The sequence below is a fragment of the Pelodiscus sinensis genome, chromosome 6, assembly GCF_049634645.1.
Source record: "Pelodiscus sinensis isolate JC-2024 chromosome 6, ASM4963464v1, whole genome shotgun sequence".
NCBI classification, from domain to species: Eukaryota; Metazoa; Chordata; order Testudines; family Trionychidae; genus Pelodiscus; species Pelodiscus sinensis.
Genome location: NC_134716.1, coordinates 40727346 through 40742708, shown reverse-complemented (window position 1 = coordinate 40742708; position 15363 = coordinate 40727346). Strand labels below are relative to the sequence as shown.

At 43.5% G+C, this 15363-nt stretch overlaps 1 protein-coding gene across 7 annotated transcripts in view; it reads left to right on the top strand.

Annotated features, from left to right (window-relative positions):
• The window catches only part of SLC28A3 (solute carrier family 28 member 3), a 125464-nt gene that overhangs the window by 72639 nt on the left and 37462 nt on the right, over positions 1-15363 (top strand). For 3 of the 7 annotated variants that reach the window (XM_075931772.1, XM_006135882.4, XM_075931771.1), the window contains 4 exons: positions 1323-1404; positions 2358-2456; positions 8771-8894; positions 11670-13228. In XM_075931772.1, coding sequence (XP_075787887.1) covers positions 1323-1404; positions 2358-2456; positions 8771-8894; positions 11670-11790 — 426 coding nt within the window. In that variant the 3' untranslated portion in view covers positions 11791-13228. Of the gene's footprint in view, positions 1-1322; positions 1405-2357; positions 2457-8770; positions 8895-11669; positions 13230-15363 lie in introns of those variants that run through there. The other 4 variants (XR_012904718.1, XM_075931770.1, XR_012904719.1 and 1 more) reach the window with 4 other exon arrangements.

Sequence of the window (15363 nt, the reverse complement as noted above, 5' to 3'; positions counted from 1 at the left end):
TCACAGTCATGCTGGAAGGGTATAACAAGTGGAGTTTCACAGGGATCAATTTTTAAACCAGTTGCATTCAATATTTTCATGAACAATTTTGATTATGGCATAGAAAGCATGTTTATAAAGTTTGTGGGTGATACAAAGCTTGCAAATGCTTTGGAAGATAGGATTATCATTAAAAATGATCAGGACAAACTGAAGAAATGTTCTGGAAACAATCGATTACACACATACAGAATGGGAAATGACCGTCTAGGAAGGAGTACCACAGAAAGGGGTCTATGGGTCATAGTGGACCACAAGCTAAATTTGAGTCCATAGTGTGACACTGTTGCAAAAAAAGCAAACCTCATTCTGGGATGTATTAACAGAAGTGTTGTAAGCAAAACACAAGGAGTAATTTTTCTGCTCTACTCTGCACTGATTAGACCTCAACAAGAGGACTGTGTCCAGTTTTGGGCACCACATTTCAGGAAAGATGGGGATAAATTGGAGAAGGACAGAAAAGAACAACAAAAATTATTAAACTTAACTCATTTTTTTAATCCCGTTATACACTGGCCTTCACAACATCCCTTGGCAATGAGCTCCACAGGTTGACTGTGCATTGTGTGAAGTACTTTATTTTGCTTGATTTAAACCTGTTGCCTGCTAATTTCATCAGGTGACCCTTGGTTCTTGTGTCATGTGAAGGGGTAAATAACACCTCTTTAGTCACTTTCTCCACACAATTCATGATTTTATAGGTTTCTATCATATTCCTCCTTAGTCACCACTTTGCCAAGCTGAAAATCCCAGTAGTTTTAATCTCTCCTCATATGGAAGCATTTCCAATTCTCTAATCATTTTGCTGTCCTTCTCCAGAACTTCTGAAGTTCTAATATGTATATTTTTGAGATGGGGCAACCAGAACAACAGGTAATAATCAAGGTATGGGCGTACCATTGTTTTATATAGTGTCAATATGAAACTTTCTGTCTTTCCTAATGGTCCTAACATTCTGCTAACTTGTTTGACTGCAACTCCGCATTGTGCAAATGTTTTCAGAGCATTATCCACAGTGACTCCAAGATCTCTTTAAGTGCTACCAGCCAATCTGACCAGTGCATTTTGTATGTATGGTTAATATTATGTTTTCTGCATTACTTTGCATTTATCAACACTGAATTTCAGCTGCCATTTTGTTTCCCAGTTACCCAGTTTTGTGAGATCCGGTTAAAGCTCTTCACTTTGGACTTAACTATCATGAGTAATTTTGAATCATCTGCAAACTTTCCAACAACTGAATAATTAATTTTCTGTCTGTGGTGTATGTTTTTTGGTTTTAGATCCATTCTGAAACCATTGCCACCTACGCCCTCTGTGGATTTGCAAATTTTGGTTCTCTGGGAATGGTGATAGGAGGACTGAGTAAGACCAATATGTATTTCTCATTTTGACAGTTTTTTTGCAAGTATAATCCAAAAAAGTGTGCTCTGTGGGATACATTCTTGATTAACTTCAATACATCACTAAAGCCCTGCTTCTTGGCTGCATTGGGACAGCTTTTGCCTCACTCCGCTATGTAAAACTACCCTTAACCTCAATGAATCAGTCACTGAAGAACTTCCCCTTTAGTGGGATTCTTGTGTGGTTAAAATCTGCAGGGGAAATCCCTATGCTCCACTCCACTGTGGTTGGAATTGTAGTCAGGGCATTCGTACACCCTGGCAGTCCTCTGCTATTGTGCCCTACCTTCATGGCCATCGACAGCCAGTGCTACAGAGCAGCCCTCTGGCTTTGTTCAGAATAAATCATTTCATTAGGTTTGTTGTATTCCAGCTGATATTTTGGAAAATATTGGCTTGCTTTCTGTTAGAATGCCACATAAGCAAATCAGTTTATAAACAATGTCCAACTTTCCCGTTCTTCAGGATAATCAAACAATTGAAAATGAACTTTGAAAAATATTCTTACCTGATCCCATATAAGCTGTCTCCTGTCTGCACTGGGGTTCTGTGACAGCTCTGCTCTCCGGGAACGGTGTGTGCTGGGGCAACATAGATGAGCAGAGATCAGTGGGTGTGACAGTTGATAGAAGGAAAAAAAGTGGTTTGACAGTAGTTGGTACCTATCAACCAGTTTCAGTGCGGTATTCAGCACATATTGTTCAGGTAAATGGAAATTACATTTTGTATTTGCAGTTCACTTTTATGTAGAAAGAAAACCACTGCATATTCTGCATTTGCATACCCCACTGAGAACAGATTTATTTTACTTGCTCTGATTGGTCAGTACTGTAACTTGCAATTTGCTTTTCAAGAGGATATGCTTGCTATGAATTTCATCTTCTTTTTTTCTGATTTTTCCAATTTTCTTCCCAGCATCTATGGCTCCTTCCAAAAAAAGGGACATTGCTGATAGTGCCTTTAGAGCGATGGTTGCTGGTACTGTCGCCTGCTTCATGACAGCTTGCATTGCAGGTATAAATTTGTAATATCACTGAAGGACCACGAGGTGTCAGTATGTTAGTACACTAATTCTATAACTATCTACCTATAAGTATTCCTGGCTTTGAAAGAGTTAAAAATTGTTAGTGAGGAAGAGCTCCTGGAATTTGGCATATAAAAAGACTGCCTAGTTATTTTGGGGTTTTTTTTACATCTAATTTATCAATCTTAAAAATTGTTAGTTGGCCTATAATTACTAATATATCTAAAAGAAATGATAATTACTAGTTACAGATGAGTTATAGGACCTCCTCCATACTTCTATCCTAGTTTAATATAGAACTAGAAAGAAGAAGTACGAGAGGAGGAGTGAGGGAAATAGAATACTTTTCTTTTTAATGGGCCCGATTCCATTCTCAGAGTGGGATAAATCAGAAGTTATAGCAGTCAGGGCTGGATTACCCAATAGGCAGACTAAGCACGTGCTCAGGGCACCAGCAAAGAAGGGGCACCAAAAAAAAAGAGATTTTACGGTATAATGTTATTTTTATTTTGAATTACATATGGGGGGGGCACCATAATCTTTTCAGTGCTTATGGTCTCTAAAGGTCTTAATCCCGCCCTGAATGCAGTTACTCCAGTATAATTGAGATCCAAAACTAGCCCTTTATTTTCAAAATCCTATCAAAATATGGGTAAAAAAAAATCACATGTTAAGTCATGAGGGTCAAAAAAATTGACTCAAAGAGCAATTGAAAACAGGGTGATGTTTACGTTAGGAATCATATCACTGAAGGGGTTAATTCATTAGCCAGTTAGTGAGATTTCCAGAAAAATCAGCTATGATTACATTGTGCAATAGTTTTACCTCTACCTAACTATTCCTCTTGCACTTTCCTTTCTATTTAACTAACCCTCTTGTAGTTTTCATGTGATTTCCAGAACTGTCATAATCAAAGTCAAAGAATTTATGCTTCTTTAGTTTAGACCAGCATTTCCCAAACTATGGGCCATGGCCTGATATCGGGCCCTGGGAAAAAAATACCTGGCCTCAGCATGGCTGCCAGGGTGTTCCGGGTTCCCAGACTGTCCTTGCAGTGCTGGGTTCCCCAAGCCCTCAGCCGGGCTGGGCGGATGCAGCCGTATGTTTCAGGCTCCCAGCAGAGGCATAGTGAGGGTTACCAGGTGAGCTCTTACTGCTGGCTCTGGAGGGGGGAGGAGGGGTTGGATATGGGCCGCAGGCAATGGAGGTACCCAGGGGAGATAGGGAGGGGAATCAGCCAGTGGAAGCAGGGCCTGGCCAGGGGAGATCACGGGGGTGGGAACCGGCTCACTGGGGCAGTGAAGCTGGCGGTGGGAGACTGTGGGGCTGGCTGGGGAACTGGCCGGCAGAAGCAGGGCTGGCGGGGGGCGGGGGGACGGAAGCAGTGGGACTGGGCCAGAGGAGATCGTGGGGGCGGGGAACCAGCTCGCAGGGCCAGCAGGGCTTGCCAGGAGAGATCAGGAGAGAATCAGCTGGCGGGGGGGAAGAATCGGCCAGCCGGGAGCAGGACAGTTCAGGGCGCATGCAGATCCTAAATAAAAATTTAAAAGCAGTGCCTTTTAAATATCCCCACTGCTGACAGTGAGGTTTAAAGGCACTACAATGTGTCAGAAAGGAGAGAACCTGGTGCATTCACCATCCGGAATGAGAATATGAGAAAGATGGTGTCAGCTTTCTCAAAATAAATGAGCCACTTTTCAATACATGTTGGCTACGTCTACACTGGCCCCTTTTCCTAAAGGGGCATGCTAATTTTAAACTTCGTAATAGGGAAATCCGCGGGGTATTTAAATACCCCCCGCGGGATTTAAATAAAGATGTCCGCCGCTTTTTTCCGGCTTGTAGAAAAGCCGGAAAAGAGCGTCTAGACTGGCCCGATCCTCCGGAATAAAGCCCTATTCCAGAGGATCTCTTATTCCTACTTCAAAATAGGAAAATACTTCAAAGTAGCTCTGCGATACCCACACGAGGAAGTGAGGAGACAGATTGACAGAGCCAGATGTGTACCCAGAAGCCTCCTGCTACGGGACAAGCCCAAGAAAGAAACCAACAGAACACCACTGGCCATCACCTACAGTCCCCAGCTAAAACCTCTCCAACGCATCATTAGTGATCTTCAACCCATCCTGGACAATGATCCCTCACTTTCACAGGCCTTGGGAGATAGGCCGGTCCTTGCCCACAGACAACCCGCCAACCTTAAGCATATTCTCACCAGCAACTACACACCGCACCATAATAACTCGAACTCAGGAACCAATCCTTGCAACAAACCTCGGTGCCAACTCTGCCCACATATATACACCAGCAACACCATCACAGGACCTAACCAGATCAGCCATACTGTCACTGGTACATTCTCCTGCACATCCACCAACGTAATATATGCCATCATGTGCCAACAATGCCCCACTGCTATATACATCGGCCAAACAGGACAGTCCCTATGTAAAAGAATCAATGGACACAAATCTGATATTAGGAATGGCAACATACAAAAACCTGTAGGGGAACACTTCAATCTTCCTGGACACACAATTGCAGATCTAAAAGTAGCCATCCTGCAGCAAAAAAACTTCAGGACCAGACTTCAAAGAGAAACTGCTGAGCTACAGTTCATCTTTAAGTTTGACACAATCAACTCTGGATTAAACAAAGACTGTGAATGGCTTGCTAACTACAAAAGCAGCTTCTGCTCTCTTGGAATTCACACCTCCAGATCAGCTGCTAGAAGTGGGCCTCATCCTCCTTGATTGGATCCACCTGGTCATCTCCAGCCTGATCCTGGCCTGCATATTTATTCCTGCCTCTGGAAATTTCCACTACATGCATCTGATGAAGTGGGTCTTTGCCCACGAAAGCTTATGCTCCTACACTTCAGTTAGTCTATAAGGTGCCACAGGACTCCTCGTCGCTTTTGCAGATTCATACTAACACAGCTACCCCTCTGATACTTTTCATATTCATAATTTACTTAATGAATATGCAAACATGTAAATGAATGTTACCGGTCCACCGAAAGCTCGTGAATGGATTTACTGGTCCCCATGTCAAAAAGTTTGGGAACCCCTGGTTTCAACAGGATCTTGGTGCATAATGATAAATAGCACATCAAGATTGAGTCCCAAACCAGGAAAGACCACTTTTTAAGGATATCATTTTTTCTCACTATGGACCTATGTAGCTCTTTCCATTTTTTTGAAAGCTATGAAATTAGTACCCTTGACACAACATGAGTTTCACAGCTGTCTTGAATTTGACAAATTACAGCTTTACCTTGCATGGAAAATCTGAAGCATAAGAAAATCTTAGGAAATAATGTAATTTGAAGGTCCCGGATAACTAAGAACTCAGAACATCCATAGGCAAATCTTCTATACACACTAAAATCTATTGTAGTAAGAAAATAGTAATCTACCCACTTTTGCCACAGTTAATGCTTTTCTTATGCCTAGAACAAATTATTTGAGATCCAAGTAAATTCTGGTAACCCATTTTCTGAGAATATATAGATAAGAAACAAAGTCCTACAACCACATAGGGGTTAATGAACTTGGTTCTCCTCATGCCATTTTATACCTGTGTATTTTATATTTTGGAAAATGCTTAGCAAAACTTTAAAAATTATGCCCAAAGCTACCAAAATAATGGGCCTGATTCTCTGCATATTTATGCTGATATAACTTGGGAGTGACTCCATATTAATCAATGAAGTCACACTGACATGAAACCAGTATGAGAGGAGATTTAGGGTAAAATTTCAGGAGTACTTAATTTTCTAAGTCCCACGTTCACAAGTGTCTTAATCACTTAGTGCAAATTTTCAAAAGAATTTTGGTTCTAAAGATGCAGATAGTCACTTAGAATCATAGAATCACGGGGCTGGAAGAGACCTCAGGAGGCTGAGTCCAGCCCACTGCCCAAAGCAGGACCAATCCCAACAAAATCATCCCAGCCAGGGCTTTGTCATGCCGAGACTTAAAAACCTGTTGGTATGGAGATTCCACCACCTCCCTAAGTAACCCATTCCAGTACTACACCATCCTCCTAGTGAAATAATTTTTCCTAATATCCAATCTAGACCTCCCCCATTGTAACTTGAGACCATTTCTCCTTGTTCTGCCATCCATCTCTACTGAGAACAACCTCTCTCCATCCTCTTTGGAACCTCCTTTCAGGAAGTTGAAGGCTCCTATCGAATCCCCCCCTCACTCTTCTCTTCTGCAGACTAAATAAGCCCAAATCCCTCAGCCTCTCCTCCTAGGTCAAGTGCTCCAGCCCCCTAATCATTTTGGTTGTACTCCACTGGACCCTCTCCAATGAATCCACATTCTTTTTGTAGTGAGGGCCCAGAATTGGACACAATATTCCAGATGTGGCCTCACTAGTGCTGAACAAAAGGAAATAATCACTTCTCTAGATCTGCTGGCAGTGCTCCTCCTAATGCACCTAATATGCCATTAGCATTCTTGGCTACAAGAGTACTGAGTTGACTCATATCCAGCTTCTCATCCACTGTATTACCCAGATTCTTTTCAGCTGAACTGCTACCTAGCCGGTCCGTCCCCAGCCTGTAACAATGCTTTGGATTCTTCCGTCCCAAGTGCAGGACTCTGCACTTGTCCTTGTTGAACCTCATGTCCTTGTGAACCCCATGGGCTTTCAAAATTGCCTCAGCAATTAACCACCTAACTCCCATTGCAATTAGGCACTTAAATACTTTTGAAAACGTGACCCTTACGAACCTATGTCCAGTTAGGTTCCTAAGCCACTTAGACGCCTTCAACTATTTCACCCTTAAGCTCAAGCTCCCTATGAATCCATTGGCCACTGACTGTCATGCTCAGACTCCAGTCACATTTGTCTCTCAGGGCACATCTATACTACAGAGTGATTTTGAAATAACTTCTGTTATTTCAAAATAACAAGGTGAGCATCTACACAGCAAGCCCACTATTTCAAAATTATTTCAAACTAACGGGCTTCTTATTCTTGAATAATAAACTCTAATTTCGTGAGGAATAACACTTATTTCAAAATTACTATTTTGAAATAGTAGTAGTGTGGACACCCCACTGCTGCTATTTTGAAATAGCTCCTCCCCAGGGCCTTTCAAAGTAATTACTCCCCAGTGCTTCCTGGGCCTCTGATTTGAGGTAGTGCATCCACATTAGGGGAGCCTACCTCAGACTAATTTTGAGGCTTCCCTGTAGTGTGGATGTGCTATTTTGAAATAGTTATTTTGAGAGTTGTTATTCTGAAATAAATGCATAGTCCTCTGAGGCTATGTCTGCACTTGGAGAGGGGGATATGATTCACAGTTCATGTAGATGTACTTGCACTAGCTCTCATTGAACTAGTGCACTAAAAACAACAGCATAGCAGTGGTCGCACAGGCAGCAGAGAGCAATGGCATGACCTAGCTGTGCTGAGTTTGTACCAGTGTGGGTCAGAAAGGTCTGTACTCTGCTTGGCTAGCCCCTGCCACTACTCACCACTGCCCATGCTGCCCCCAGCTACACTATTGTTTATACTGCATTAGCTCAGTGGGAGCTAGCATGAGAATGCCTATGAAAGCTGGGAATCACATCCTTAGTTCAAGTGCAGATATACCCATATAGGCCTAAAATCACCATCTCTAAAAAGGTTGGCTGGTTGAAATGTCAACCAATATATAAGAATTTGTTTGAAAAATTTCATCAATCAGTCCCTAGCAAGAAGCATGAGGAGGGCAGATCACTGTCCGCTAATTTTGAAGAGAGAGGTTATTTCAGTATTGGTTATTTCGGAACAATGGATTTGATGTGTGTATGAAATCAATGAGCTTTACCAAGAATCTGGCCTCTCCTGTCTCAGCAGTACTTTGTGTCATATGAGATGATTGGGAGAAACTGTACATCACTCTTCTCTTGAGTTTAATGTGATATCTGAGGCCCCTGTACACAGGAAAAAATGATATTTTTATCTTGTATTAAAGAACATATGGTAACTAACATGAGGTAAAAAAAATTCTAATGAAGACAATGCAATTTGTAGTTTCATGAGAGTTAACCTTCACCTTGACCTGTTAATTGCTGCAAAAAAATTAGGAGTCCTGTGACACCTTAGAGACTAACAGACTAACCTAAGGTGCCACAGGACTCCTTGTTGTTTTTGAAGAGACAGACTAACACATCTACCCCTTGAGACTGCTAATTCCTGCATTTTACCTCATGTTAGTTACCATGTTAGCTAACGTGAGGTAAGAACACATCTTTTTTTTAATATTATTTAAGGAAACTGACACCACTGTATTCAATTTCAGGAATATTGTCTGTAACAGTTGTGGAGGTTCCATGCCATATTTTATTACAAGATGCCTTCAATGCAACAAATTTGCCAAGAAACACCACAAAAGTTGTTGGATGCTGCCAAGATCTCTTTAACAGGTACTTAGGAGTGCTTCATTCTGTCATTTTGTGAAATCACATTTTCTCCAGGGCTGATGTATTTTCAAAGCAGTATTTTCTAGGAAAACATGGTAAATAAAGGCACATGGAAAAAGTATCCACATCCACAGACATTGCTTTGGAGCCAAAATAACATTTTCCATTGTAAATAACAAGAACAATGTATATGATGCCACAAAAATATGTAATGTAAGAGTTACCAACCAAAGCATATGGAATTTGTTCATTCACTTGAGCTCTTTAGCTTTGCTTCTGAACATCAAGCAGCCTGATTTTATTTTGGATATCTGGGTTTATCTTCAGACACTGACTGCAGGTGACTTTGCACACCTCAAAAATTATTATTTTAACCTTGGTTGGTTGGTTAGTTGTGCATTTCCTCTTTATCAGATATCAAATAGAGATGGGACAGCTCAGAAGTTCAGTACAAAATGTGAAACTCCCTGACATTTAAGTGATTTTTAGATCTGGAACTCTCATTTGAATCATTGTTCTGACCCAGAAGAAAACATTCCCAAAGTCTGAGTATTGCTGGATCCCAGGTTATGGTTGGGGTCATCTCTAAAGCTAATAAAACATTATGTATTTAGCCAACCACAGTATAGGTATGTCTACACAGCACCCGAAACTCAAAATAAGATACATAATGTATTATGCGTAGCTTATTTTGAGCTTATTTCAAGTCTATTTCTACACAGTGCCAAATTCAGAAATAAAGTGCTATTTCAAGCCATCTCTTACTCCTTGCAGAATGAGGTTTACAGGGATGGCAAAATAACATATACACTATATTTTGAAATAGCGGATGCATTCAAAAGACGCGGGTTAGCTATTTCAGGATACCTGTGGTATCCTGAAATAACTTTGCTGTGTAGATATACCTATGTGACCATAACCACATATCTGAGATAAACCAGGACCTTTTCCTACAGTGATCTGTGCATCTGATTAAACAAATAATATGTTTTATTTAGAAAATATTATATACTTTTGAACCAAAACAAGTCCTGAGTTAAATCTGTATATTTTATAATTTTCCATAAAAGATTTAGGGGACAAAGTAAATAAAGATACTAGATTAATAAGAAGTATATTAGAACCAAGTTTAGATTGTGATGTGAGGTAACAAAGGTCTATGTTTTCTGAGTTATAGCAGGCACATATTTTATTCACTCTAATATGCCTTCCTTTCACTTCGACAATAAATCTATTATCTCTTATGAATCAAGGATCTGATTTTTCTTGTTCTTTTTGCTCTTATGGAATTTTCTGTCCTCCTTTTTTGTCCATTCCAGGTTTCTCTGGGGGAGGAGGGTGTAGCCCTTCTATAATTACAGTGATGGATAAATCATAGAAACACTTCTGTAATCTTGGCTTAATATAGTCCTTATTTATTTCAAGTCTTTATTTACCTTGTCCCTCTAACTCAGTGATGGGCAATCTAGCCACAAGAGTGGCCCTCATTCATCTCACTAGGCCTCAAGATTGTCGTAAGCAAAATGTTCTCCTGAGATAGGGCAGGTTTGCTAACTGAGCTTGTGCACTAGAATTTGTGGGGGCATGCTGATTGAACTGTAGCAGCACTTTGATTGGATGCAGAGGGCACACACATCTCTCACAATGTTGTGTGCAACCAGCACACACTTCACTTCACGTGCCCTTACTTCACATGCATGTCACTTTAGTAATACCAGTAGGAAAAAAATGATGTAGATGGAAACTAGTGAAATCTGGCAACCCTGCATGTGAGTAATTGTAAACAAAATATCTCTTGGGCCACACATAGAACCCACTTCTCCAAATCTTTTATAAAAAGTTATACAAATGTACAAAAAGCCAAATATATACAAAAATTAACAAAATAATAAATTAAATACAACACAGAGACTGCTATATTGTGTTCTCTGACACAGATCCTCAGCTAATGTAAATTGTATTAACTCCACTGACTTCAATGGAGCTATGACAATTTACATCATGGAATGCTCTGTCCCTCTGTCTCAGCCTCTGCTATGCATTCTTGTCCCTGAATGTGAGAGTCTGGAAATGTGATCTTGCTGAGCATTCGGCAGGATCTATAGCGACTTTAAACTTGCTCCTGAAATTTCTTTCTTTCTTGTCAAAGTCCTAACATTAATTTTCTATTTTGTTGTGATTTTAAGATTTTAAGTCTGTTTCTCACTTGGATGACTTTATACGAGAAGTAGCTTTCAATATTGCATATTCAATGAGAATGATATCCGTATTTTCAAAATCAAAAGCCGTATGCTTTTATGATGATATTTTTATGTTTACAGAAACTCATAGCCAGAAGTACAGGGTAGTGTTTTTTTTAATAGTATGTTAGTGCCATTACCACCAGCTTCTTATGACTGAATTTATATTACTTTGGGGTGAAGGACTTTGTCCTGTACCTTAGTGTTCTGAGCAAGTTTATCATAGAACAGTGAATAGATGTTGTACTCAGTAAAGTGAAATTGAATAGACAGTGTGCAGATTTAATTGAAGGAATGGAACAGTGGAGTGTTTTCAGGTGTCCTGGAATTTCCTGGGCACAGAGATTTCATATGGAAAACCAGAACTGCCCCTGGCGCCAATAAAATCAAGATGTATGGTCTTTTTAGCATTGCAAGGGTTTAGAAATGTCAATTTGAAGTCCCGTTTCAAGTATAATAATTTAACATTCTAAATCCCCTGACCAAAATATGTATATTGTGAAAATAGACCTGACTTCCTTTTTTTCTCCTTCACCAGCACCAGTGCAAACAGTTCTCAAGAAAACTTTTTAGGAGAAAACTACATCTTAAGCTCCTTGAAAGGATGTTGCCAAATACTGGAATCTCCCACTTTTAATTGCAGTTGGACTACTTCATAATTTTGAACTGGGACTAGTCATAGCCAAAAGACTAGAAGAGGGCCTCAGCTCTTTGGTGCACAGATGGAAACAAATTAAGAATGGAGAAATCTTTTTCTGCTTAAGGACTGTGCAGAAGTTTGAGCCTTCTTTTCTTTTCACACCAGTGCAACTCCTTTGGTTTGAGTGGAATTACTCTCTGGTAAATAAAAAGACAACCAGGCTCCTCTTTCTGCAGATCAGTTCTCCAGTAATGAAATCAGCCTGAGGTGAATGTGAAAATTACCACCATGGGCATATTTGCTAAATCTGATTCCCTTCTCCCTTGGGCCAGTATTAATCAAGGTAATTTGGCTGAATTTGATAGAGTTTGCCTAATGCAACACTGCTGTGAGGGAAGACCCAGGCCCAGTGTATTAGTAGCTGTTCAATTTTGCTTCATAATTTTCTATTGTGTTCAAAATGGTTATCTACTGCAATTGGCATTTCTCCTTTTTTATAATATTGAGCCTAAAGATTTTTATTGTGCTAAGATGCATTACTTTGTTTGCTGTCTCTGTAGCATGTGGAAGGATGGTAACTATATACCAATAATGGTAAAGCTCCAGTTGTGAATTAATTTCCAAATCAGCTGATGCCCCAGGCAAAATTCATTGTATTTTTACTACTGTTTCCTTTGTTATTGCAGTTCTGAGGTCTGATTCTAGTATCACAATAGACTAAATTAGGAAAAACTCAATTGAAATCAGTGGAGTTAAGTTGATGTAAATTCTGTGTGAATGATACCAGAATCAGGTCTCTGTGTTGTAAGGCACATAGGGTACGTCTACACTACAACGTTAATTCGAACTAACTTAGTTCGAATTAGTTAGTTCGAACTAAGCTAATTCGAACTAACGGATCTAGACTAAAAAACTAGTTCGAATTAGCGTTTTGCTAATTCGAACTAGCATGTTCACACAGAGTGGACCCTGAACCGGGGTTAAGGATGGCCGGAAGCAATGCCGGCAGGGCATCAGAGGAGGACTTAGAGCGTGGAGATGCTGCCTCAGGCTAGCCCAGGGCTGCGCTCAAAGGGACCCGACCCCCACCCCGGACAGACAGTTCTCAGGGGTGCCCCGCTTGCAAAGCAGTCCTGGCTTGGAGTGCCCGGACTACCCACACTGGGCACATCACACCACTCGGCCATCAGCCCGGCTGCACTTGCCGCAGGCTGCCATCTGGGGAGAGGGGGCAGTTGGGGGCTGCAGGAGAGCTTCCACCCCCAGAAGCCCACAGAGCCAGCCTAGTCCTCCCCATCGGGGGCTCGTGCCCCAGTCCTCCCTCACCTCCTTCCACTTACCCTTCCCTAGCCCCTCTTCTTGATGTACAAAATAAAGGACACGTGTGTTCAAAAATAGAAACTCTGTTTATTTAACAAAACTCGGGGAAACTGGGAAAAGGAGGTGGGAGAGGGGAAGAGAGAGGGAGAGGGAGAGGAGGGGGAAAACTGGGAGGAGGGAGCTGAAAGGGGGAACCAAGGGAAAGGAGGGGGTGGGGAAACTGAAGGATCAGGGGTGGGAGTCTCACCGGGCCAACCGCCTCCCAGCACGGCGAGGGAGGTGGCCTCGGCGTCCCCGGGGGGATGGGGTGGAGAGTGCGGAGGTTGAGGTGGGGGGTGTGGACATTGAGGAAGAGGTTGTGGGGGTTGAGGAGGGAGAGGTGGGAGGGGGAGCAGGAGTGGGAGGAGGGACAGCAGTTGGGGGGGCAGCAGGCGCAGAACCAGCACGGGGCACCGTGCTCTGCAGCATGAGCTGCAGGTTGGTGCTCAGCCCTTGGAGCTCAGCCAGCAGCTTGTGGCGGACCTGCAGGTCTTCCCTCATCCAGGCCTGTAGTGTGCGGTGCACGGCTCGCAGGGACCCCAGGTGCTGGTCCCAGTATTCCTGCTCCGTGCTGGCAGTCTGGAGCAGGCTGCAGGTGCGGGAGCATGTCCCGGGCGGGGTGGTGCGCCCTGCACGAGCAGCTGGTGCAGCTGTAGAGAAAGAAGAGAAGGGGTCAGTTCTCCCTGGGGACGCAGAGGATGATGCCCAGCCCCCTCCCCAACTCCGCAACGTGAGGGTGACCATGTCCTGCACCGTCACAGCCTCTGTGCTTGTACAGAGGCCATGGTCAGGATGTCTGGCTCTCCCCGGGACTGGGAGCTGCCCCAAGACCGCACCCATGTCCCTGTGCCATGTATAGTGTGGCCGGGGCGGCGGGGGGAAAGGGAGATGTCCCCTGCCTCCATGTAGAGGGTACATGTGAAGAGAAATCATCCTGCTGGGTCCTGCCCCGGGGTCAGGAGCATGTCACGTCTCTTTGCACAAGCATGTGCCTATTCGGCAATGGCCCCTGGGTGTCACGCAGCTGGAGTCACCTGCCCAAGGGTGGCATGGCACGTGCTCGCACGTGCACAGGTGTCTGCGTGATCCGTGGAAGGCATGGCCCACGCGCGCAGTCTCTGGTCTCCCTCCCACCTCCCCCCCCCCCCGAACTACTTAATTCAAACTACTTACCCGGTACGGTCTCCCTGGACGACCCTGCTGGAACAGCTGGCAGTGGCCCCTCCGGTGCGCCCAGGTCAGGGCCCTCTGGTCCCGGCTCGATGTCCCCCGGGCTGGCACGGACCGCCCTGCCCCCCAAGACTTGGTGGAGGGCAGCGAAGTAGGGGCAGGTGGCAGCCCCTGCAGCGGCACCGCCCCTTGTGGCCCTGGCGTACCCCTGCCGCAGCTGTTTCACCTTAATGCGCACCTGCTCCTGGGTGCGCCTATGTCCCCTGCTGGCCATGGCGGCTGCTATGCGGCCATAGACGGCCGCATTCCTCCTCCTAGTGCAGAGATCATGGACGTTGGGGGCCTGCCCCCAAACCTCAATGAGGTCCATGACCTCCGCACTAGACCAGGAGGCCGCGCGCCATCTACGGCCCCTGGCTGGCCCCTGGGTGCTCGGGGACTGGGCAGGGGACGGCTCACTGCCACTGGCTACCTGGCTCATTGTGGGGCCACTGGCTCAGGGGCAGAGACTGCTGGCAGGGCTGTCTGACTCCAGTGCCGTCTGGCCAGAGTCTACCCCTTTAAGGGCCCGGGGCTGGGGGAGAGGAGAAGAGTTTTCCTGGTTGTGCCCAGAGAGGTCACCAGGGGGAACCTGGGAAGGGCTAGCCTCCCACTAGTTCGAACTAAAGGGCTACACAGCCCTTAGTTCGAACTAGCTAGTTCGAACTAGGCTTAATCCTCGTAAAATGAGGTTTACCTAGTTCGAACTAAGTGCTCCGTTAGTTCGAATTAAGTTCGAACTAACGGAGCGCTAGTGTAGCACCTATGAAAGTTAGTTCGAACTAACGTCCGTTACTTTGAACTAACTTTGTAGTGTAGACATACCCTAACCTAGGGAGAACATCTGTGAGTCTTGAACACTGGAATTAACCATGAAAAAAAGAATAAACTGTCAGCATTACAAAAATACTTCTTTTGGAGAACTGGCTCATTTTATTTGTCATCTGGCTATATATATTTTATAAAAATGTGTTATGATTTAATTGACAGAGCAAACAAAATATTTTGTGCATTTTCATAATAA